We start from the raw sequence: 25,971 nt of genomic DNA on the forward strand, positions 1-25,971 counted from the left end.
TAAATTGCATTTGCATATATATATATATCTGTTATTGATTATATTATCCATGGCTGTAATTATATATGATATAGTATACATATATAATTAAATAGAATGTAAAAATTATTGAGATCAGAGAATATTGAATTTTTGCCTTTGTCAAACTCTAGTACATAGTAGAGATTTATTGAATTTAATTGGAAAAGTATTTATAAAGGACCTACTTGAAGTTTCATTAGTCTTTATTACTGAGGCTTTAGACTTGGTATTATTCACCCCAACCCTTTTTATGGATGCTTATATTTATTTTGTGAATACTTCCAAAAGTTCACAAAAGTAGCAATTCTAATAATAAAGGTATTATTTCAATCCTCTAGCATCTAATTCTTCAACTCAGGGTTGCAAATAGAAGACTTGGGGGGATTGGTCAAGGAATAGACTAGTTCTTCCATTCTGCTTTCCACTGAATATTGGTCAGATAAAGCTTTTCCCTTGGTTTGGATTAAGTGTAAATAGTGTAAACTATCCCTCTGAGGATGCTAAACAACTTTGAGGGGCAGGTGAGAGGGCAGACTGCACTCATCAAGGGAAATCAGTAGGATTTCATTGTACCCTCTAACCACAGTTCTTTGTCTTTGCATGCCTGAGGTAGAATGAAATTTCAGACCCCTCACCCCCTTTGAGGAGACACAAGATTGTATAGAATTTTTCAATTTGGCACCTTTCATAGAAATTATACCTGTAAAGAATGGCAGGAATCCATAAAACTAACCTGACTTGGCATTTCACCTTTTTGCCAAGGATCAGCACATATTACAGCTCAACAACATCCTTTGGAATAGAGGGATACAATAAGATTTTTAAAATTACCCAATTTCAAATAAAATAAAGGAACTGAGACTTCAATAAAATTAACCCAGAGCCCAGAACTCATCATGTCTAGCAGGTTGCTGCTGTCTTTGGTGAAGGATGGATTCTTTCCGGCATCAGAGCAGTTTGGATTTTCTGAAGCCATGTCGAGTTTTTGGCTGTCGAGACTGCATGGTGTGAGGCTTACCACATGTGTAGCAGCATTGAGCTCTTAAAGTGATGACAGAGCATTTGCCCATCGTTTTCAATGTCTGACAGAAAATGGATGTCAGTTTGTCCTTGCTGCAAGGTAGATCTGTGAGGGAGAAAACATTTTAAAATTATGCTTAGTAGGTAAATGGTTTTAAACTGCTGTTAATTTGGCATCTTTACATTTCTAGAAACTTTTCTGTCATAGAAATTCACTAAATCTTTCTACTAAAGGTAAGGTCTAATAGCATCAGCACAAATAAGACCTCGGAATTTCTATCCTCATGATGTTTAGATCTATTTGGTGACACTGTGTCACATATATATGTAATCCCAATACTAGGCAATGTATCATAGGTGATCTGGATTACTGCCTTGACTTTGTAATTAACTATCTGGGCAAGTTATTTCACTCATTTCCTCATATCCCCCTATAAGGGGATTAGTTTAGAATTTCAAAGAATCTTCCCTGCTTTAAAATTTTATGAACTGGAATCTTAACAAAAGGCAAAGCACTAAATTCTTTGCTATCATTGAAACCTGGCTCTCCCCTAATTACATAGTCTCCCTGGCTGCCCTTTCCAGTACCAGCTGCTCTCATTGGCTCATTGATTGCAGCAAGGTCTTAGGAATATTCCTTCTTCCCCATTCCCCTTAACTCCTTTCTCCATCATTCAGTAACCTCTTCTTCAAATCTATCCAGTCAAAAGCCTGGTAGATGTTGTGAACAGACTTACAGTTTATTCCTGTTAGGATTACCAGGTGAGAAACCTCCTCCTAGAGAAGGATTACAACTGAGAGACGATCAGAACACTACATATTCCCCTTCCTTCCTCAACAACTTTGGCACATGGGTCACAATTTTTCTCTCTTCAACTCTGTCCTCATACTTAGGGACCTCAAAATGACTCCTCCACAAATATCCTAAACACTCAGTTCCTCAGTATACTCACTTCCTGTGTCCTACTCCTCCACTGAGCTTCAACCACATACAAATATAACCATACCCTTGATTTTGTTTATAACCCACAAATGTTCCATGCTCAAGAATTCCAAAATTTCCTTATATGAGTATAATCTATTGGCTTTTAACTTCTTCCTCTGCTTTCTCAATCTTTGTCCATATATCATGTTCTCGAAAACATCTACTTTTTGGTTCTTTTAAAGGCAATCTTCCCTCAACTCTTTTTTTTTTTCCCTCCAACTTGGCCCCCTTATGAATCAGTTAAACTCTACACTGTCTTCTTCTCTTGAGTCCTTGATCCCCTTATCCTTTTGACAATTATGCCCTGCCATGCTTTAGCCTTAGCCTTGGATGATTCCCACCATCTGCATTCTTCACTCTTATACACATGCTGTTAAACAAAGATGAAGAAAAGCATACAATTATTCTGACTGGATTCACTACAGATTTATGTTATACAACTTCAAGTGGGTCCTCACTTCTGCTAGGCAATTCTTCTACACCTGCCTTCCTTTAGTCATGGAACAGCAAGAAAGACAGTGTCACAGATCAAAGAGTAAATGGAAGGGAGTAAGATGTAAAATTGGGAAGATATGTGGGGGGAGGAGGGAGTGTTAAGTAAGGCTTGAAATGCCAAAGATGATTTTGTATTTACTCCTCGAAGTGGTAGGAAGCCTTTTCTTAATCTTCATTCTTCTTGACTTCTCTTCAGCCTTTGACACTTTTGATCATCCTTCTTCTGTTATACTCTTTCTCAAGTCTTTCACCATTCCAATCTACCATCCATTCATTTGCCTAAGTAATTTTTCTAAAGCCCAGATCTGGCCATGTTATTCTCTTTCTCGATAAATTTCTCTGTCTTCCTTACTGCTCCATGACTAAAACACAATGACAATTTTCTTTCCTTATTGCTTATCCTAATTACTTCAATTTTTTTTATTTCTATAGCTAATATTTCTAGTATAGTATTATATAATAAAGGTGATAATGAGAATTCTTGCTTCTCTCTTGTTGTATTGGAAAGACTTCTAGCTTAAATCAATTACAGATGTTTGCTGGTTGTTTTAGATAAATATTATTGATCATTTTAAGGTAATCTTTCTTAATAGACTCTGATCTTGTAACTGTGCCAGACTTTTCATGGCATTTTGGCTGCTGTATTTTGTCAAGGCTTTTAAAAAATGGTATGCTATTTTTTCCCAGTTACAAATCAAGAAGATTTTTAGCATTTGTTTTTATAAAAAACTTGAGTTTCAAATTTTTCTCCTTTTTCCCCTCCCCTCTTCTAAAATTGGTAGGCAGTTTTGATATACTTTATTACACATACTATCATGTAAAATATCCATATTAGTCCCACTTACTAAAAAACAGATCAAAAGGAAAAATGCCACAAGAAAGAATAAAGTGAAAAAAATGCTACATTCTGACTCCATCAGTTTTCCACAAGTGAATAGCATTTTTTTGAGCCCTTCTTTCTTGTGTGTTGCTAAGAAGAGATGAGGCAATCACAGTTGATCATTACATAATGTTGCTGATCTTGTATGCAATGTTTTCCTTGTTCTGGTTATTTTACTTTGCATCAATTCATACAAGTCTTTCCAGGTTTTTCTGAAATTTGTTTCTTCATTTTTTTTGCACAATAGTATTCTATTATATAAATTAATATACCACAGCATGTTCAGATATTTCCCAATTGATGAGTACATCTCAAGTTCCAATATTTTGCAACCATGAAAAGAGTTGCTCTAAATACTTTTGTACATGTAGGTCCCTTTCATTTTTTTAAAAAAATGATCATTTTAAAAATGATCTAATGGTGCTATTGCTGAGTCAAAGGGTTTTTCTGCATCTATTAAGATAATTATATAATTTCTGTTGGTTTTGTTATTGGTATGGTCAATTATTTTAATAGTTTTTCTAAAATTGAATGAGCCTGGAGGTTTTGGTATAACATTCCACCTATATTGCCATAATCTCTTGGCTAGAATTTTATTTAAAAATTTTGCATCATCGATAGTTATTAGGGAAATTGGTCTAAAATTTTCTTTTTCTGTTTTGACTCATACTAGTTTAACTATCAGCATCATAAAAGAAATTTCATAGAACTCCTTCTTGGCTATTTTTCTAAATAGTTTATATAGTATTGGGATTAATTATTTATAAATGTTTGGTGGAATTAGCTTGTGAATACATCTGGTCCTAGAGAAATTCAGTGATGGCTTGTTCAATTTCTTTTTCTAAGACTGGCTTAAGTTTTAATCTGAGTAATTTCTATTTTTGTAGATAGCCATCTCATTTAGATTGTCAAATTTATTAACATGAAATCGAGCAAAACAACTCCTAATAATTTTTTCTAATATGTCTTTTATAATATCCTGTATTGTTTTTGTTTTTTTCATCATAGATTTCAGGTAGTCCAAGAATTCTTATATTATCTCTGTTGGATCTTCCTAAATCAGTTGTTTTTCCAATGAGAAATTTCACAGATTTTTCTTTTTTTCATTTTTTTATTTATTTGTTATTTTGATGTCTCATAAAATACTTAGCTTCCATTTGCCCAATTCGACTTCTTTATTTTGCTTTCTACAATTACATTTCTCTCTGACACCTTAATTTTATTTTTTGAGATACCATCCCTTTATATTCAACTCATACCTGTGCCTTTTGTTTATATATAAATCTTTTAATTGCCCTAATAATGAGAAAAGTTTTAGAAGTACAAGTATCATCTTCCTATGTAGGGACATAAAATGTTTAACCTTATTAAGTCTCTTATGAATTTCCTTTTCTGTTTATCTTTTTATGCCACTCTTCATTCTTGTACCTGAAAGTCAAATTTTCTATACAACTCTGGTCTTTTCATCAAGAATGCTTGAACATCCTCTATTTCATTGAATATTCATTTTTCTCTTGAAGGATTTTACTCAGTTTTTCTGCATAGATATTTTTTGCTTGTAATCCTAGTACCTTTGCCCTCCAGAATATCATATCCAAAGCCCTCTGATCCTTTAATGTAGAAGTTGCTAAATTTTGTGTTAAGCTGATCGTAGCTCACAATACTTGAATTGTGTCTTTCTAGCTGCGTGTAACAGTTTCTCCTTGACCTGGGAGATTTGGAATTTGGTTATAATATTCCTGAGAGTTTTCAATTATGGATCTCTTTCAGAAGGTGAGTGATAGGTTCTTTTGCTTTCTATTTTACTCTCTGGTTCTAGAATATTAGTACAATTTTCCTTGATAATTTCTTAGAAGATGATGTCTAGGCTCTTTTTTTTTATTTTTTTTTTTTGGATCATGGCTTTCAGATAGTCCAATAATTTGTAAATGATCTCTCCCGGATCTATTTTCCAGGTCATTTGTTTTTCCAATGAGATATTTCACATTTTTCATTCTTTTAGTTTTGTTTTATTATTTCTTGATTCTTCATAGAGTCACTGGATTCCATTTGTTCAATTCTATTTTTTAAGAAATCATTTTCTTTGGTAACCTTTTGTGCCTCTTTTCCCCATTTGGACAATTTTGCTTTTCAATGCATTTTCCTGCCTCATTGGCTTCTTTGTAGCTCTTTTGCCATTTGGTCTAAGACTAATTTGTCTATTTTTGGAGCCTTTGGATGTCAGAACTTTGATCATGTTACATTCTCTTAAGTGTGTGTTTTAGTCTTCCTTGTCATCACAGTAACTTTCTATGGTCAGAAATTTTTCTGTTGTTTCTTCATTTTCCCAGCCCATTTCTTGATTTTAACTTTTTGTTAAAGTAGGGCCCTGCTCTCATGATGGGAGGATACATTGTCTCAAGTTTCAGCTATTTTCAGAGATCCTTCTAGGGACCTATAAGTTTCAGTTCTTCCAAAATGGTATGAAAAAATAAGATGTGTTTACTATTCTCCTGAGTGATCACACACACACTCTTTTATGTCCTGAAACTATGACAAGGGAGCCTGGTCCACTGTGACTGCAAGCTTTGGTGTGCTAGTGCGTCTCACTCTGAGAATGCTACATAGGACTGCAACTCAGAACTGAGTATGGGCAAAGCAAAAGAGTCCTACCTCAGTGCTAGCAAAGAGACCCCTGCAATCTCCTTCTCACCAGTTATTGACCCCATTGACTCTCTACTGAGAGCTTTGGAAAGTGGTAGCTGATGATGATGACTGAGTGGCTCACAAAGCCTGCTCCTGCTTTGCTAGGGCTGGATCTGAACTGGTACAGTCTTCACTAGTTGTGCTTCACTCTCACTCAGGTGTGACAGACTTTTCCTGCTAAAATTCTAAATTTGTCTTTGAAAAATTTATTTCATCTCATCCTTTTGTGAGTTCTACTCCTTCAGGAATTGTTTTGCATTATTTAAAGTGTTCAGAGGAGCTATTTTAGGGAGCTATATTCCTTGGTAACTTTTTTTTTCCCTGAGTCTGGGGTTAAATGACTTGCCCAGGGTCACACGGGTAGGCAATGTTAAGTGTCTGAGATCAGATTTGAACTCAGGTCCTCCTGAATTCAAGGCTAGTGCTCTATCCACTGTGCCACCTAGCTGCCTCCCCTTGGTAAATTTTAAAAAATCTTTTTCCATGCTATTGATTTTTTTCATGACTCTCTTATATTACTCTCATTTCTTTCCCCAGTTTTTCTTCTGCTTCTCTAAATAGCCTTTTAACTCTTTTCAAAGCTCTTGCAGGAATTATTTTTGAGCCTAAGACCAAATTATGTTTTTCTTTAAGGCATCACATGTAACCATTCTGATAATACTATCTTCTTCTAAGTTTATGCCTTAATCTTCCCTGTCACCATAGTAACTTTTTATAGTCAAGTTTTTTCTTTTCTTTTCTTTTTTGCTCATTATTCTACCTTTTTTGGTGACTTTGCTATTTTTATGTGAGAGGATAGCTTTGGCCCTGCAACTGTGCCAGACTTTTTGTGCTGTGGATCAAGATCTTACTGCTGGCTTTCACTGGGCTTCAGGTACTTAAAGCTTAGCTGCTTGCTTTCACTGGCTTGTATGTGGGGGTGAGGCTTCCATTGGGTGTGGAGTTTAGTTGTTGGTCTGTCCCAAAGAGGAGGTTCTGCTCCTGAGTTGCTATGGAAATAGGGTCTGTTTGTTGATAGACCCTGGGGACTGGGCCCTGCTGTTACCTAGCATGGTGGGGGAGAGTGGGCTTCTCTACTGGTCAGCAGTGAGGCCTTTCACGTTGCCTGTGTGGTTTGCAGGAGGATGGGGAAGGTTCACTGGTGGATTGTTCCAGGTTTGGAACCTTGTTGCAAGTCCCTTGCTGTGAGGCTGGCTGCTACTTCTGCTGCCTTTGAACCTCAGTCCTCTCCCACTCTAGAGAGACAGACTTTTCCTACCATACTGGTAAACTGCTTCACTGCTCCTAGATCAATTTTGAGGCAGTGTTTTTAGTTGTTTGGAGGGGAATTTTCAAGGGCTTCAGAGAGTTTCTTCCTCACTCTGCCAACTTGGTACCAGAAGTCATACATACATGCATATGTACGTGTGTGTATCTAGCTCCAATCTAGTTTCTAACTTTGTTTCTCCTATTTCTACTTTGTGATATATTTAAGCTAACCAGATTACACAGCTTCCTTGAAATAAAAATTCATTTTCTTGACTTCACTTTGCCATTGCCTACAGCTAGGATGTCTTCTCTCTATTTAAACCTCTTAAAATCATACTTTAGCTACATTGTTATTTGAATACCTATTAAATGCTAACTTCTTTGAATCCTTCCCAGATCTTCTAATCTGGAAATGGTCTCTCCTATCTCTAAACTTTAAGAACAATTAGTATCTCTATTACATGTATCATCTGTTACATACTTTCTGATTTTTGTTTTGTAGCTACTTTTATATATATCATATCAACTTCTGCTAGATTATAACAACTTTAAGGATAGGGTCAATTTTATTTTTGCTTCAGCATAGTGCCTTGAATGTGACAATATTCATTACTTTTTGTTGAATTTAATTGAATAGGTCTTCAGCAGAAGCTTTTTATCCTAAACCTGGAGGAAATTTATACTATGCTAAAAAAAACAGCAACAACAACAACAACTGGAAAGGATCTTAGAGAACATCTAATCTCATTTTTAAAAAATCCATTTCATTTTACAACACAGATCGGTTAGGTTCAGTGTTATGGAGGGAAATTAACAGTGGACCATGCCAACCTTTTTACTTTTTACATTTCCCTTCCCCCATCTATTCCCCAAACAAGGCACCCTTGTTTTCATTAGATTGCCTAATCCCCACTTAGAATGTTCTCCTTCCTTAACTCTGTTTCCTAGCTTCCTTCAAATCCAGCTAAAATCTTTCTACAAGAAATCTTTCCCAAATCTTCTAGCACTTTTCTTCTATTTTATATTCTATTTTTCCCACATATTATTTGTACATAGCAGTTCACATGTTGTTTATCCATTGGATTCTTGAGAGCAAAGACTACTTTTTGCCATTCTTTGTATCTGCAGTGTTTAGCACAATACCCAGAACATTGTAGGTGTTTAGGAAATGTTTATTGGCCAACTACTCTGGGTTCAAATCTTGACTCTACCACTTACTACCTGAGAAACTTTGTGCAAATCTCTTTATCTAGTTCTTACTTTACTCATCTGTAAAATGAGAAAATTGGACTAGAAGATCCTTAAGGTCCTCTATATCTCTGAATTTCATGACCTCTTCTCATTTAGAGAGATGATGCAATGCTTACAGTTAATAGATTTTTTTTACACAAGAGAAAGTTCTTTTAGATTTTGCTGGAGTGACTGCCAGAGCCTAGCTTATCATTTTGCTGTTGTCATTTTTTCCTTGCACAGAGCAAAGGTTACTGAGGGCTCCTGGAGAAAATCACTTTCATAAACCAGGCCAATATCCAGGAGCATTTTGTAAATGGACCAGTTAATTAAATGGGAAAATTGGAGCAGTGTATTTTCCAGAAGCTTTGGACAGAATCTTTTTCTTTAAAAAAAAAAAAAAAAAAAAAAAAAAAAGCATTAAGCTCAAAAATGCCTACAAATAGCTCATTACTACAATCACTGTGATCTCTTTCTATTACCATGTTTCCTCTGTGGAGCTGCCAAAATCTCATTGTCTTTACTATTGAGGAGTTTGTTTAGAAGAACATAAAGGATGAGAACTGAGTCCTTCAATTGCAGAGACCTTCTTTCAGCAGGCTTTCTTTCTGAGGTCAATAAACAATTTAATTTGTATTGAAAATCCACCTCTGGCAAGGAATCCACCTGGAAGGTCACATGACAGAGTGGGGAGAATGTGAAATCTGGTGTACAAAGAGAACAAGGGTTGATCTCCATTTGTGACACTAGCTTCAGGACTTTGGACATCTTAATCCTAACCTTAACCTTTAACATCTTGCATATCAATTTCTTTGTTAATGACCTCACAGAATTTGATGTGAGCTTCAACCGAGGTAACTTAGGTCAAGTTCTTATAATTTTCCTCTATATGACATGTTTCACATTCCCATCAAAAAGATGATAAACATAAAATGCAAAATAAGGAATACTTTTTCATATGGTCCGTTTGAGGAATTTGTTTTGCTTAATTCTGCATATTTCAGGACTTTGTTGTTCCTTTTCTGATAGGGATGTAGTTAAAAATAAAGTAGGAAAAAAGAAAGAATTTTTAAAAGGGGGGATAATTATGGCCTCTTCTTTTAAAATGCAAAGAAAAAAATAGAAAGAATGTCAGAAAGAAGCAGACACAAGCAGGATAGCTTTCTTTCTTTTTTACTTATTGAACTAACTATGAAATAAGAAAAAAAAAGAATAGAAAAAAGAAAGGCAGAAAAGGAAAACAAAACAAAACATTATTATGTGCCTAGCAGATTAGAAAGAATTCAAAATATACAACAATAAATTTTCATTTCAAAAAAGCATATATAATAGAAGAAATTATATTCATGAGTGTCAAGCTTTTCTTTGCTTCCTTATAGGTTATTCTTTGTTCTTTGCTGAGCACTTTTTACTTTTCTTTTTTCCCCTTTCATTCTATCCCCCACCTCCTCCAAGGCTGAAGTTAAGCACAGATATATTTATATATACAGACATATCCCCATATATTCATACATATTTATATGCACATGCATTTACCCATATGTAAACATGCAAGGCAGGATACCTTTCAAAATTATGTGTTGAGTTTATATGCTTCAAAAGAAAAATAAATGAGAGAACTGAAGTTTAATCAACAATTCTTTTTTCTGTTCTATTATATAAATGTAAACAACCATTTTATTTGGTGTTTCTTAAGTTCAAAATAAAGCTACATTACCCCAAACCAAAGGAATAACATTAAAATAATGTATATTGAACATACCAGTGAGTTGTTGACCCTTAAATAAATAAGGTTCATTCATGCATTGCTCCCCATTTCCACACACATGGATGCTTCAAAATCATATGGTAGCAAAAAAGAGCACTCAACTTGAAGTCAGGAAACCTAGGACTGAATCCTGGTTTTTCTGGTTGTTTGCTATGTGCTTTTGGGCAAATCATTTCATTCTAAAATGAGAGTAGTAAACTAAATGACCTCCATACTCCTTTCTAGTCCTGAAATTCCAAAAGCCTTTCTCCCTCTACAAAAACAGTAGAAATATCATCAGGGATGTTATCAGTTTAGCAAACATCAGGGAACACTAGTTACCTGATCTAGCAATGTGGGGTACTATATAGAGCAATTTTAGAATTCCTTTTCAGAAGCTTGTAACTGTTTGGGACAGTGTACTGTCACAATATGACTACTTCAAGATGCTAAAGTAATCACACATCATAGATTTTTGTAGTTACCTAGCAATATAATGCCACCTCATAGGTATAAGCAAATAAATGCATTTGTGGAGTTGGTATAAAAGAAAGTAGAGAGAAGAAAGGGTCAAGGGTTGACTCCAGATCTACTTCCTTCCTTTCATTTCTAGCCCCACCCCTACATTGTTTACTTATCATCTAAACCACAAAATCTATTATTTTATGACACATTGCTTTTTAATTGTTTTCTACATATTTCACATACTTATTGTCTTCTTAAAAAGCTAGAGCCACTTTAGGTTAAAAAAAAAAAGTCAATATTATATATATTTGTACCCAATACCTTTAATTTCAGTTGCTACCTATCCAAGTTTGCATTCATTTAGCTATCTATCTACCTTAAAAGGGCATTTTCATTCAGGAAAGAGACTTTGGAGATAGAAAAATATTCAAGACCTTGAGGAATAAATGTCTAATGGTAAAATGTCCAATCAGATGACAAGAAATGAGGATAAAATTGTTGGAAGATGAATTTACTACTTGGCAAAAACTGTTGGGAAAATTAGCAGTTTGGCAGAAATTAGGTTTAGATTAGTATCTCCCACCATGTACCAACATAAGCTCCAGATACGTGACCTAGATATAAAAGATCACATGATAAACAAATGAGAAGAACAAAGAAGAAAATTACCTTTTGGATCTAGGGATAAAGGGGAAAAATTTATGATTAAATAAATTACATGACCTCACAAGATTGAAAAATTTTGTACAAATATATCTATTATAGTGGAAATTAGAAGAAAAACAGGTAATTGGAGGAAATTTTTGCTATGTTTCTTTGAAGTCTCATTTAAGAGATATACAATATATATATATATATATATATATATATATATATATATATATATATATATATATATATAATTCCTTCATATATAATATATATGAGTTATATATAATATATATTATAATAATAAACTTCTTTCAAATTTTCAAAACTATGAGCTGTTCCCCAACAGATAAATAGTCAAAGCATAGGAAATATAGTTTTCAAAGAAAGAAATCCATGTTATAAACATTCATATGAAAAAGGATCAAAATTATTAATAACTAAAGAAATGCATATTAAAGTTACCTTGAGATTCTATCTCATGAGTTCACAATCATCAGATTGGCAAAGATGACAAAGGAAGAAAATGACAAATGGAGGAACTATGGGAAAAGATACACTAGAGCATTGGTAGCATAGCTGTGAATTGTTCCACTCATTTTGGAGAACATTTTTAAAACTATGCCCCCCAAGATTACTAAATTCTGCATACCTTTTGATCTAACTATACCACTACTAAGCCTATAACAACAATTACTCTATCCTTCCCTCAGCAAAGAAATCAAAGAAAAAGGTATGGCCCTTTTCATAGTAGCCAAAAATTAGAAATCTCTTAGGGGATGGCTAAAGAAATTATGGTACATTCACATAATACAATATTACTGTGCCAAAAGAAATGATGAATGGACAATTTTGAAGGAATGTGAAGATCTTTTGCATGTGAAGCAGAACTAGGAGAATATACTATGAAAAATTAAAAAGCAAAACAAGTTTGCAAGATTAAAATGCTGATCAAAGCATGATTAAAACAATCAAAAAATACTGAAATGTATCACTCCTTACTTGATAGAAAGATGATGAACTTGAAATCAAGAAAGACATATATTAGTGGACATGGCTAATGTAGAAATTTGTTTTGTCAGACTATGAAGGTATATAAAGCTTTACTTTTCAGAGTTAAAAAAAAATTCTCAGTGGTGGCAGATTAATAAAAATAATTTGTTACTTAAAAAAGTTAAAAAAAATTAAAAGGATGACTAGAAATTGGTCAGTTTTTTGAAGGGGCCTCTGCTTATACTCTTCAAATCATACCATACAGATGGCTGCCTGTTTGCAAGGCTAGCCCTATATTCCAATTATAAAAAAATTTTCTCTTTAGTTTGTTTGTTACAGTGCCCGTCTTGATCAAATTTGAATGCCATTTGAGCTGATGATCTCTGGAAGAGTGAATGAGGGCTTTCCAGGTTGCTCAAAGGCCCAGGGTCATTTGTAAGTAGGAGGCCCTTTGGCATAGTAGAGTTAGGTGGTTTGGCCATGGTGGAGCAAGGAGGATGGGGTTAAAGAAGAAATATTTATACTAGATTATATTTACAATCCTGAATCCCAAACCTATGTTTCTCAGCTCATCTAAACAATTCATCAAGAGGCCAAGTACTTTAATTGCATCAGCTCTCACCATTATTTGAAAACAATAAAGGTTTGTACTATTCCTCATCCAATTGAACTTGTCCTTCACTAAATACAATGGTTATAATCAGTGCTATATCCCAATTTGCCTCTAGCTCATAAAGTATAAAATGGATTTAGAAATTTAAAGGGATAGCCACCAGTCTACTTCCTCAGGGAATGTTTGGAACATAATCTGTGGAGATGAAGCTGAAAAGGGAACATGACATAGAGAAGAAAGAACATTGGATACTTAGACAATCCAAATCTTCTACTTAGCTATGCAACTACAGCAGCTAAATCTGAAGAAGATTCAATTTCTTCATCTATAAAATGGGACTAGCTAATATCTACATCACTTCAAGGCATGTAAAGCTCTTTTTACATGAGTGACAATAACTGCAGGGATAAATACTAAAGGCATTGTTATCTTCATTTTATAGATGGGGAAATGAAGCTCAGGTTATGTGATTTCCTCCTGAACAATTGGAAAATGTGATTCAAACAGTGGAATTAAATTTAAGTCTTTCTAATTTTAAGTACAGAGATTTACCAACCATGTCATGCTACTATAATGTGATAATCAGAATTTTCAGGCTTTGAAATCATGCTTTAGCTAAAGTCTTCTCCTGGAGCCTCCCTTAACACTTTCTTAACCCTGGAACATTCATTTACCTCTCCAGCTTTCTCCCAGTGGATTGTCACTCCAGTACTCTGGCCATCTTCCCTCATTGGCAAATTTCTCCTGGGGCCTCCATTTTTAGCAAGGGCCCAGACCAACCAATTTTCTTACCCATCCTCATTATGTTTTATGCTTTTCTGACTTCCACATCATGTTCTTGTATGGAGATCTTCATGCACACATCCTATCCCCCTTCCTCTTTCCAATTCTCTTTTTCAACAATTAGAATGGAAGCCCCTAGAGAACTTAGCCAGTCTTTATTTTTTTCTTATATTTGTGTCCCTTGGGCATAATATATTCTTGGCACATGGTAATTACTTAATAAATGCTTATTGCTTTCCCTATAATATTACTGGATTATGTCCATAACACCATTGTTGTGAGAATCAAATGAGAAAATGTTCACAGAATGCTGAAGGGGGTACATCTTCCAAAGGAAATATACTAAGGACCTTAGAGTGCTATTGTTCTAACAATCTGTCTGTCAATAATTAAAGTCTTCTGGCCTTAGGATAGTCTTACAAAGCTTGCTGACTATCAGATAGATAATTTGGTGATAACCAAGATTATCTGTTTGTCAGTGATAACCAAGTTCAGAGACAACTCTTTGTGACCCAATTTGACAGGATAGTGGAATGATTTGCCATTTCCTTCTCTAGATCATTTTACAGATGAGAAAACTGAGGCAAACAGGTTGAGTGACTTGCCCAGATTCACACAGCTAGTAAGTGTCTGAGATCAAATTTGAACTCATGAAGAAGAATCTTCTTGACCCCAGGCCCCACACCCATCTATCTACCATGTCACCTAACTACCCCTCAATATAAATATATAATATTTATAAAAATATTTTTTTTCAAAAAAATTAATAGGAACAATTTTGGATTCTCCTGTCTTTGGTGAAAACAGAACAAATTGAATGAGATCTAGATGAATAGGGAAGATAGGAATGGATTACCAAGAAATCCTATGCTATATCTTTCTCTGGCTCCATTAGATCTTTTTATTAATTTCTAGGCAGCTAGATGGTGCATGGGATAGAAGAACTGAGTTCAAATCCCACCTCTAAAATGTCTTAGTTATGTGACTTTGAACATATCCCTTAACTTCTATTTACTTCAGTTTTTTCAATTGTAAAATGGGGATAATAATAGCACCTACCTTCCAGGGTAGAAAAAAAACTCACTAATTTGGTTCATTGTACAGGATGTTGCTAAGTTTAAAGCAGTTTTAGCTTGAATAGATTTTAGAGAGACAGAAACAGAGAGACAGGAAGAGTGAGGGAGAGATCAAGCAAACAAAAGGAGAGAATATCTAGGAGAACAGTATAAAAAAACTGCAGAGGGGTCATGTAGAGTAAAATGGCTTTACATATACACACACACACACACATATACACACAAAATCAAAAATAAGAGGAAGAGGGAAAGATAGAAAAGAGAAGAAAAGACAATGATCAATAGTAAATTGGAATCTAGAGATCAGAACATTCAAAGACATAAAGCCATATGGAATAGCCTCAGAGATCTTAGAAAATTGCCCTAGCTCTCATTTTGGGAAGAGAGGGAATACTTAGGTAGAGTTAACTAGGAACCATATATGTCTCTTCCCCAAGACAACTTTTTAGCATATGATTGTAATTACGTATAAACTTAAAGAAACAAACCTGCAGAATTTCAAGAAGAAAATGTTAAACATAGAATCTACAGAGTTTGTAAAATATATGTTTCCACCCACTCAGAGACTGATAGCTCTGACACTTTCCTACTGAATGAATGATACCTATAAAGTATAACACAAAATATAATTTAAATATAGTAAGAAGTTATAAGCAAGGTTCTCAAGGAGTAACACTTGAATTTTATTTATCTAAATGGCTTACTAACAGATGAAAGGAAATTCAAATGGTATATTTTAAGTTTTTAAGGCCTTTGTGTCTATTGTAAATTAGTTTTATAATACTCAAAAAATAGGGAATAAAAGCAATCACAGTATATATATACATGAGTGTATATACATATACATATATATGTATACACACACGTGTGTATACATATATATGTATATGTGTCTATGTGTTTACATACACACACATATATATCCGTATCATGCGTGCACGCACACATACACACACACATAGTCATATGGAACAAGGTATTTGTGAAAAATTTGTTCAAATCTGTTCAATAAATCTATCAACCTACTTGTGTGTTTCCTGCATTCTTGCTCATTGCACTTCTGTGATTCCAGAGGTTTGGGGGTGCTCTCACATAGGCTGGGGTCCTCTGTTTTATTGCTTTCTGAGTTGATACACTGGACCATTCTCTGCTGAATGCCACCACCACAGGAAACAGTACACTAAAAGAGAAAATCAGGAGCTTAGCCATCATTCTGGGAGAGAAACAATTTAACACAGGATGATCAGAATACATGCAAAACATGGAGATTATGGTTGTTGAGGAAAGGAATAATACAAGGATCAGAATCATTTTTTGACAATTAATGAAGTAGAAGCACTAAAATAAGAGTATTTATACAGCACTTTACATATAGTATCCCATTTGATCTTCACAACTCTTGAGTTTTAAGTGCTATTTTTATTCTTAATTTACAGATGAGTAAACTGAAGCAGACTGTGGTTAAGTGATTTACCCAGGGTCACAAAACTAATAAACATCTGAAGCTGGATTTGACCTCAAGTTTTCCTTACTCCAGATCCAGTGTTCTAAGGGCTATCTACCTGGATGCCTCTGCTAGTGATTGGGCTTTCACATTAAGCAAAGTTTTAGATCTTCATTGAATTAATATTTTTATTTTACTTTCCACCATAAATATAAACAGATGGATCATTGAATTAGAAATATAAGTTTTTTGAAAGCAATAAATAAGATTGCATATAATAGGAATAAGAGTTTATCATGGAGTTGGGACTGGTACAAAGAGCACCATCTATTGATTGATGAAAACAGTTCTAGGGGACAGAAGTCTGAGAAGCACCATAAACTGTACCCACCCCTTCTAGTTTTCTGAGCCCTTTCCTCCAAATATTTGAGGATATCTATACAATTGTCTCCTTGAATTTATTAGTGAAAAAGCATCTATTAAGTGCTTAATATGGACAAAGCACCATGCTAAGTGCTAGGGAACACAGAGAAGAAAAGTAAGATAGTTTTTGCTTTCAAGTAGCTCATATTCCCATGGGGGCGACAACACCTGTAGGAAGCTTCAGCTGCAAGTCACTTGAAAAGATTAGGGTACAATGACAAAGCACATGGCAATGCTTCTTTCTTAATGTCATTTCCACTGATAAAAATCATATTCATTCCCAATGTTGAGCTAATTGACCATGTTGAGAACTTGAATAGCAAGAATTTTTCTCCTATGGATCTTCAATAGATGTAGCAGTAGCACCTGCAGGAGCAATTATCAGAGTGTATTTCCACAGAGGTTATTCCCCAGAATGGTGGCTGCAGGATTGAAAATATTGCTGTTTACCATGTTCTTGGGTTCAGGATTTGTGGCTGTCTCCATCTGGGTCAGAGGAAAAATATTGGTCAAAATGGTAACAGTCATTTGATTTTCCTGGCACATGCTGCCTCCCATTTTTCTCTCTCAATGTGCTTTGCTATCTGATTTGTATTCCCCATGATTGGAAGTCAGTTGGCAGATGATCGGGATGGCTGGTCCCTTTTCTATGAAAGCTGTCTCCCTGGATGAGGACTAGAAGGATAGGAACCAGTGACTTCAAAGAGGGAGGGTGCTGCCACTCCTGCCAATCTGCCTATTGCTGACAGTTGGTCAGCAGTTAGTGGTAGTGGTGATGATGAGAACAGTAAAATTCTCTCTCTGTAATGATTTCTCCCTTCGATGATGACTTCAGGGGTTAGGCTGGAGGCAGGTCTGGTTGATTGGGGGACACTGCATTTCCCAAGGTTCTTGAGTTCAAGTTCCTGGACTGTCTCACAAAGGCATTAACCAAGATATAGATCTATAGTTGGAAGGGGTCTCAGTGGCCATCTAATCTACTTTTTCCATTATACAGATGAGGAAACTGAGGCACAGGGAGGCTAAGTGTCTTGCTCAAGATCATAAAGGTAGTAAGGGTTGATGTGAGGGCAGCAGGATTTGAACCTTCTGATTTCAGAGTTGAAACTCTTTCCAATGTGCCATTCCCAGATCTCCACTTGCACTATTTCCTAAACTTATCCTTCATCTTAGCTGTGATCTACAATTCTTCTATCATTCCTGTCCTGATTTTACTTTTCTCTTTCCTAATCTCAATCCGATAGCTAATAAATTTAAGATTACCCTGTCCTCTGTTCATGGATACCTTGTTCTTTGTCCTCTCACTCTTCATAATACATCAAATCCCAACCTTGCATTACTTTCATTATTTGCCTCCACCCCTCCTACTCAAATAGTTAACAAAAATAGAGGCATAGGAGTGAAGTGCAGAGTATAGATTCATAAAGATCTGAGTTCTATTCTTACCTCTAATACTAGCTTGTGATCACAAGCAAGTCAATTAAATTTTGTTAATCTCAAGTTTCCCCATTAATGAAATAAGAGGAATGAACTCAATGGTCTCTAAAAGTCCCTTCTAGCTCAAATTTATGATACTTTGATCCATCATTGCTAAGTGAGTCTATTGCAAAATTATGTTATATAATCTTACATGGACTCTCAATGCAGCAAGGCAATTTTTTACTCATTGTAATTGATTTGTCTGTTGCAAATATTCTCTTCTCAAGTATCACACATTATCCCTTCTCTGTAGTTTACATATACTCCTGAAGAAATTGAGGCTATAAGTTCTGGGTTTCCCCTTCTCCCTTTATCTATATCTCAAAATTCCTTGATATCATATCTATTTTCTAATTCTATTCTTCAGTTTCTGATAGAGATAACCATCTCCTTGCAAAAGATGAACCCTCACTACATTTTATTTTATCCTCTCTCACCTCCTTCAGGAGATTATCCCTGCAATTATCCCCTCCCAATTATTTTCAAACTCTCCCTATTTGCTGCTTCCTTCTTTGTTATCTATAAAGATTCATAGCTCTCCCCATTCTATTTCTCCTCGCTTTCACAGCTCCTAGGAAAAGTTACCTATACTTGTTGCTTCCACTTCATCTCAGCCAATTTATCAACTGTTTGCAATCTGGCTTTCAACCCATCACCGGGGACTGAAATTTAAATTGCTTTGTCCAAAGTTATGAATGAGCTCTCAATCATCCAAATTGATGATTTTCTTTAGTCTTAATCCTACCTCATCTCTCTATAGTAATTGACATTCTTGATTATCTTCTCCTCCTGGAAACACTGGATCCTCTCAGGTTTTTTTTTTCTTAATGCTCCCCTTGCTAGCATCTCCCCTTAACCTTGAATACTGCTTCTCAATCTCCTCATCTGGATCATCATCTATACATTGTTCTGTAATTCTGGGTATACTCTAACACTTTTCCCCATGAACTTTTCTCCCTCTATTTTCTCTTTTGAAGACTTCATCAACAACTATGGACTTGAATATCATCTTTATGTATATGACTGTGTTGCAATACATATATATATGCATAATATATATGGAATATGTGTGTGTGTGCATGTGTGATATTGTACGTTGCAAACTGGATGTCCCACAGGCAGAACAAATTCAACATATCCAAAACAGAACTCATCATCCGACCCCTTCTAAACTCTATTCCTATTCAGTGATAAGACACCACATCTTTCTAGGCACCAAGATGAAGAACCTAAGTATTATCCTCTACTCTTCACTCTCCCTCACAGACATATCCACACTTAATCAATCGCCATGTTTTGTTGATTTCTACCTTAACAACATTTCTGGCATCTAGCCCTGGTCCTTTCTCTGCCTTAAGCCTTCTCCCCATGACAACCTATAATACAAGTTTATCATATCACTTCATTGCTCCAAAAGATATAATAACTCCCTATCAAAAAAAAAAAAAAAACAAAACAAAAAACAAACAACAAACACATTACCTTCTCGTTTTGGAATTTATAGCCATGAATATTATGGCTCCAATCTAGGCTTCCAGGCTAATTATACAGTTCACAAACAGTATGGTCCTGCCAAACTGGTCTTCTTGCTGTCCTTCACACATAATATGCCTTTCACAGGCTTCTCCATCCCTACCCCATTCCTCTCTTGAATGAACACTGTCTCGACCTTGGCTTCTTATAGTCCCCATTTCCTTCGACAAGACATGAGATCTTTCCTGATTCCTCTTCCCTCCAATTAGCTTGTTTTTCTGTATTTATTTTGTTTGTATTTTTTCTGTGTACACATACACACATACTCACCATGTCATCTTCTTCAAAAAGATATAAGTTCCTTGAGAATAGGAGTTTTCACATAATTATATTTGTGTCTCCAATATCTGACACATGATGGAGGCTTAATAGTTGAACATTAGCTGGTTGGCTGATTCTCTTCCTTATATCTTATCTTAAAATATTTCTCAACTTGAAAAGCTCATCAGGGATGTTGTAGATGGAATTTATGCCACGGGCAGAAGTACTAATACTCAAGTTCTATGTCCCTGTTTGCCTCACTGGCTTTTACGTTTCCTCTGCTGACATCTGCTGTGCTACCTTCTCTCAAAACAGCTGCTCTCCTCCTTTTTCCTTACCCTTTTCTTCCTTTCCCTTTTTAACTTTCTTCTTCCCTCTTTCTTTTTTTTTTCCTTTCCCCTCTTACCTGGTCCCTTTTTGTCTTACCCTGAATATTTATTCCAAGTTCATCACTCTGATCACAACTTAAAGTCATAGACTGCTTAAATGCTAACTAAGAAACTTACTGTAAGACTTTGAGCAAGTCACTTAAATTTCCTGAGTTTGTTTTCTCATTTGTAAAATAATAACAATAATAATTAATATCTAGCCTTTTAAAGTTTCCAAAATTCTTTGTATATAACATGTATCAGACTGAATAGAAAGTGGGTAGATGCCGTCACTAAAATAGCATTTCATAAAGATATGAACCACCTTCAAAAGGGTTGAAAAAAATATTATTCAGACACCATTATCCATAGGTCTCTCCCTCAAAGGATCTTGTGAATAGGGAGAAGGAGTGCTATTTGTAGCTTATTCTCCTCCAATTGTTATGGTTACAGAAAATAAGGGCAATAACAAGTGCTAAACTAATTGTCTTCTTTTTAGGAAATATGAATATTTTTTCCTTGATTAAGGAATGATTAGCCACACGACATGATGGTTCCATGTAAGGCAGAACTTTTAAGGTCTCCAGCAGGTTCAGGCCCTGTGAGCCAATATCCAGAGAAGCTTTGTGTATTGTGACCTTTACACCAAAGCACTTGATTTTAAAATTTAATTTAGTTTAATTTTTTCCAGTTTAAAAAAAAAATCAATTTTTACTCTCTCTTCAACTTCTTCCTTTGCTTTAGAAAACAAAGAAAGAAAAAGAAAAAAACCCATGTTACAAACATGAAAAGCCAAGTAAAACAAATTTCTGCATTGGCCAGATTAAAAAAAAAAAAATTGCTCCTTGAGTCCATTGCCTCTCTATCAGGATATAGATGGGATAGTTTATTGTTTGTTTGCTGGAATGATGAGTGGTTACTGCAGATTACTTAATCCTTTCAGAATTGCTTGTCCTGTAAGCACTTTGCAAACCTTAAAATACTATGTAAAAGTGAGATATTACTAAAATTATATATAAGGTATAGGGGGTTCGATGCATAGGTGAAAGGAGTAAGTACACAGATAAAACTTCAATGAACAGCTGCTGATTGATTTTATTCTTGTTTTTTTGCCTCTAAGGACAATTTTTATTCCTTAGGATTTGAAATCATGAGCCCATATATCCTGTATTCCTTCTTTAAAAAAACTAGAGATCTAGATTTTAGCCTCCCTAATTAACCACAGAAGCCTTAAGAAAAGATAGAATCTCTCTACCTTTTCCACATTTAACACTTTTCAACTTTAAAGCTATCTAAGTGCTTTGAGCTTCTTTAACTGTAAATAAACAAAAATATTACATTCACAACAATAAAACAAATTCATAGAAGAAATTCTATAATCCAACCAGAAATAGAGCAGACTAAAACATAGGACCCATGGCTACTAGTGAGAAGAAAGTAGATTGCTTTTCTTCAGATAAATGTGTTTCTAAACATTCTTTTCCACTGCCTGTGCTAAAAGCCAGAAATGTTGTATATTTCTTTCCCACTATTATCACTAATATATCAGCATCAGCAGTTTTGCCTAAGTGAAATTTGCAGAATCTATCTCCCTTGTTAAACAAGGAAAAACATTTAAATGAGAGCCTAGACTCGAAAATGAGGGGACTCAAAAATCTTTATCTTCAACTCTTAAGAGCCTAGGTAATAGTGTCTAAATAAAGCTTTCTTTTCAACTCTTATGAAGTCTGTTCACGTATTTATGAAATATCATTTATTTATGAAATATGCATGCATTTTATTAAAGGAGTTGGGAATATTCATAAAAAAGGTTTCTATTTATGTTTATTTGAAGTATAACTCAAAAACAAGAAAGAGGACCTCAGGGGCTATCTAGTCTAACCCTTTTATTTTACAGATAAAGAAAGTGAGACTCAGGTTAAGCAAGTTGCTTATATATACACACATATTAAGTGGCAGGGTCAGTATTTGAACTAGGATCCTTTGATTTCAAATTCACCATTCTTTCCACTGTATACCCTACCTCTTTTTTCTATTGCAATATACTAAAGAACACTAAATGGAAAAGAGATGCTTAATGAGGGAGTGTGCCTTTTAGACTTTAAAAAGTTTCTGCACAAACAAAACTAATGCAAACAAGATTAGAAGGGAAGTAACAAATTGGGAAAACATTTTTACAGTTAAAGGTTCTGATAAAGGCCTCATCTCCAAAATATACAGAGAATTGACTTTAATTTGTAAGAAATCAAGCCATTCTCCAATTGCTAAATGGTCAAAGGATATGAACAGACAATTTTCAGATGATGAAATTGAAACTATTTCCACTCATATGAAAGAGTGTTCCAAATCACTATTGATCAGAGAAATGCAAATTAAGACAACTCTGAGATATCATTACACATCTGTCAGATTGGCTAAGATGACAGGAACAAATAACGATGAATGTTGGAGGGGCTGTGGGAAAACTGGGACACTGATGCATTGTTGGTGGAGTTGTGAAAGAATCCAACCATTCTGGAGAGCAATCTGGAATTGTGCCCAAAAAGTTATCAAATTGTGCATACCCTTTGACCCAGCCATACTACTACTGGGCTTATATTCCAAGGAAATACTAAAGAAGGGAAAGGGACCTGTATGTGCCAAAATGTTTGTGGCAGCCCTTTTCATAGTGGCTAGAAACTGGAAAATGAATGGATGTCCATCAATTGGAGAATGGTTGGGTAAATTATGGTATATGGATGTTATGGAATATTATTGTTCTGTAAGAAATGACCAACTGGAGGAATACAAAGAGGCTTGGAGAGACTTACATGAACTGATGCTGAGTGAAATGAGCAGAATTAGGAGATCATTATACACTTCAACAATGACACTGTATGAGGATGTATTCTGATGGAAGTGGATATCTTCAACATAGAGAAGAGCTAATCCAATTCCAATTGATCAATGATGGACAGAATCAGCTACATCCAGAAAAGGAACACTGGGAAATGAGTGTAAACTGTGAGCATTGTTTTTTTGTTTTGTTTTGTTTTGTTTTGTTTCTCTTCCCAGATTATTTTTACCTTGCGAATACAATCCTTCCTTTGCAACAACAACAAAATTCGGTTCTGCACATATATATGGTACCTAGGATATACTATAAGATATTTAATATGTATGGGAATGCCTGCCATCTAGGGGAGGAGGTGGAGGGAAGGAGGGGAAAAACTCGGAACAGAAGGGAGTAAAAGAGATAATGTAAAAATAAAAATTACCTATGCATATGTACTGTCAAAGAAAATGTTATAATTATAAAAATTAATTAAAAATTAAAAAATAATAAATAAAATACTGATTTGGTGTACTAAATTAGAAAATTAAGGTTGTTAATTTTTTAAAATCCAACATGTGCATATTTATTTAGACAATTATCATGCCACATAAGAAAAATCAAATCAAAGCAGGAGAGAGAGAGAGAGAGAGAGATAGAGACAGAGAGAGAGAAGCAAAATAAAATGCAAGCAAACAACAACAAAAAGAGTGAAAATGCTGTGTTGTGAACCAGACTCAGTTCCCACAGTCCTCTCTCTGGGTATATATGGCTCTATTCCTCACTAAACAATTAGAACTGGTCTGAATCATCTCATTGTTGAAGAGAATCACAACTATCACAATTGATTATCATATAATCTTGTTGTTGCTATGTATAATGATCTCCTGGCCCTGCTCATTTCACTCAGCATCAGTTCATGTAAGTCTCTCCAGGCCTCTCTGAAATCATCCTGCTGTTTGTTTCTTACAGAACAATAATGAGAATTAAGGTTTTAAAGTAAAAAAAACAAAAAACAAAAAAACAAAAAACAAAAAAAAACAACACATTTTGGTATTTTTATGGTCCATTTGGTTGCACAAATTCTGGTTCTGCTGTAACTATGTATTAAATGGTCACCATTCCCTTCCTTCCTCATGGTATTTTGTAAAGTGTACTAGATATTGGGTTGGTAACTAATATGTAGGCTTAGACAAATCCTTTAGCTGTTCTAAGTTTCAGTTTCTTCATTTGTAAAATGAGGTTGGCTTATTTAACTCAAGTGGCTCAAAGACAAAAAGAAAGGTCCCCATATACAAATTATTCCTAGCTGTAGCTATGCATAGTGTTAACAAAAAAGAAACAATGACAACAACCAAAAAAAAAAAAAAAAACCAAAAAAAAAAACCTCTGGAAACTAAGTGGATAATCATTAATTATTGTTGTTCTTTTTTGTCCTCCTTTATCCCAAAAGTAATGTTATTACATTACAGACCATGACATCATGGAAATGATACAATGGAATGCAAGTGAATTGGATTTAAGTGAAGGTGAGCTATGCTAAGTGCCTGCCTCAATTTCTCCTCCAAAGACATCTAGAGATAGAGATCAAGATGACTGGAGATAGCCCTGTCTTCAGTGGGAGGCTTAAAACTAAGATCTTTAAGAGGTTTGACTGAGGCAATACCCAATCAGTGATAGCCACTGATTAGGGAATGGTTGAACAAATTACCATATAGATATATAATAGCACATATGACACAATTTAAAATAATATAAAGAAATAAGAGAAGTATGGAAAGACTTACAGCAATGTAAACATAAAGAACAATTTTTAAAACCCTGAATTCTGAATAAATATAATGGGAAAAGCTTAGTCCTGGAGAAAAGATGAGAATATTCTCTTCCTTCACTGAAAAATTTAGTTACTGGTGTTGTATTCTGAATATGCTATAAGAAGGAATTGTTTTTTTTTTTTTTTTTTTTAAATTTCACTATACGAGAATCTTCCTAGGTGTATGTAGGTATCTTCAGAAATAAATATGATGTGAAAACAAAATTATATATATATATATATATATATATATATATGTGTGTGTGTGTGTGTGTGTGTGTGTGTATATATATATACACATAAGTATATATAAACTCATATGAACATATATGTGTATGTATGTGTGTGGGTTTAGTTGACTTCTAAGATCCCTAATAGTTCTAAATCACCCCTTTCTTTCCTCAATTCTCTTTAAAGTTTAAAGGAAAACATTATAAGCACTCAATTCCTTGTGTTTCTTAAACTATAAAATCATATAGAAATGTAAGCTGTGATTTGGTTAACAAAGATTTATTAACCTATCATGTGTCAGGTACTGTGCAAAGTATTTATGTACCCCAAAAAATGCAAAAGAAGGGAATAAACATTTGTTTCATGCCTATTCTGTACCAGATATTTTGCTAAATATCTTTTGCAAATATTATCTCATTTGATCCTTAAAGAATCAAATACAAGGTAATTACCATTTTATAATTCAATTAACTGAGGCAAACAGGGTTAAGTAGTTGACCAGGATCATACAACCATAAGTATCTGAGTCCAGATTTGAACTTCTTGACTAAAGGTTTCTTGTAGAAGGTGGAATTTTAGCTGAGACCCAAAGGAAGCCAGGTAAAGGAGGAAGCAGAATTAAGGAAAGAAAGAATTCTGGGCATGGAGAAAGAATGTGTAAAAATTCATAGTTGGAAATAACATGTTTTGTTTTGGATCATTAAGGAAACCACTCAGT

General features: G+C 34.7%; 1 protein-coding gene across 4 annotated transcripts in view; it reads right to left on the reverse strand.

The window, feature by feature from the left end:
• Positions 1-266: 266 nt before the first annotated feature.
• The window catches only part of ADAMTS12 (ADAM metallopeptidase with thrombospondin type 1 motif 12), a 510,414-nt gene continuing 484,709 nt past the window's right edge, over positions 267-25,971 (reverse strand). For all 4 annotated transcript variants that reach the window (XM_074279497.1, XM_074279496.1, XM_074279499.1 and 1 more), the window contains 2 exons: positions 15,916-16,069; positions 267-1,147 (listed from right to left, as the gene is read on the reverse strand). In XM_074279497.1, the coding sequence (XP_074135598.1) occupies positions 969-1,147; positions 15,916-16,069 (333 nt within the window). In that variant the 3' untranslated portion in view covers positions 267-968. The remainder of the gene's footprint in view (positions 1,148-15,915; positions 16,070-25,971) is intronic.

This window comes from Sminthopsis crassicaudata, chromosome 1, assembly GCF_048593235.1.
Source record: "Sminthopsis crassicaudata isolate SCR6 chromosome 1, ASM4859323v1, whole genome shotgun sequence".
NCBI classification, from domain to species: Eukaryota; Metazoa; Chordata; class Mammalia; order Dasyuromorphia; family Dasyuridae; genus Sminthopsis; species Sminthopsis crassicaudata.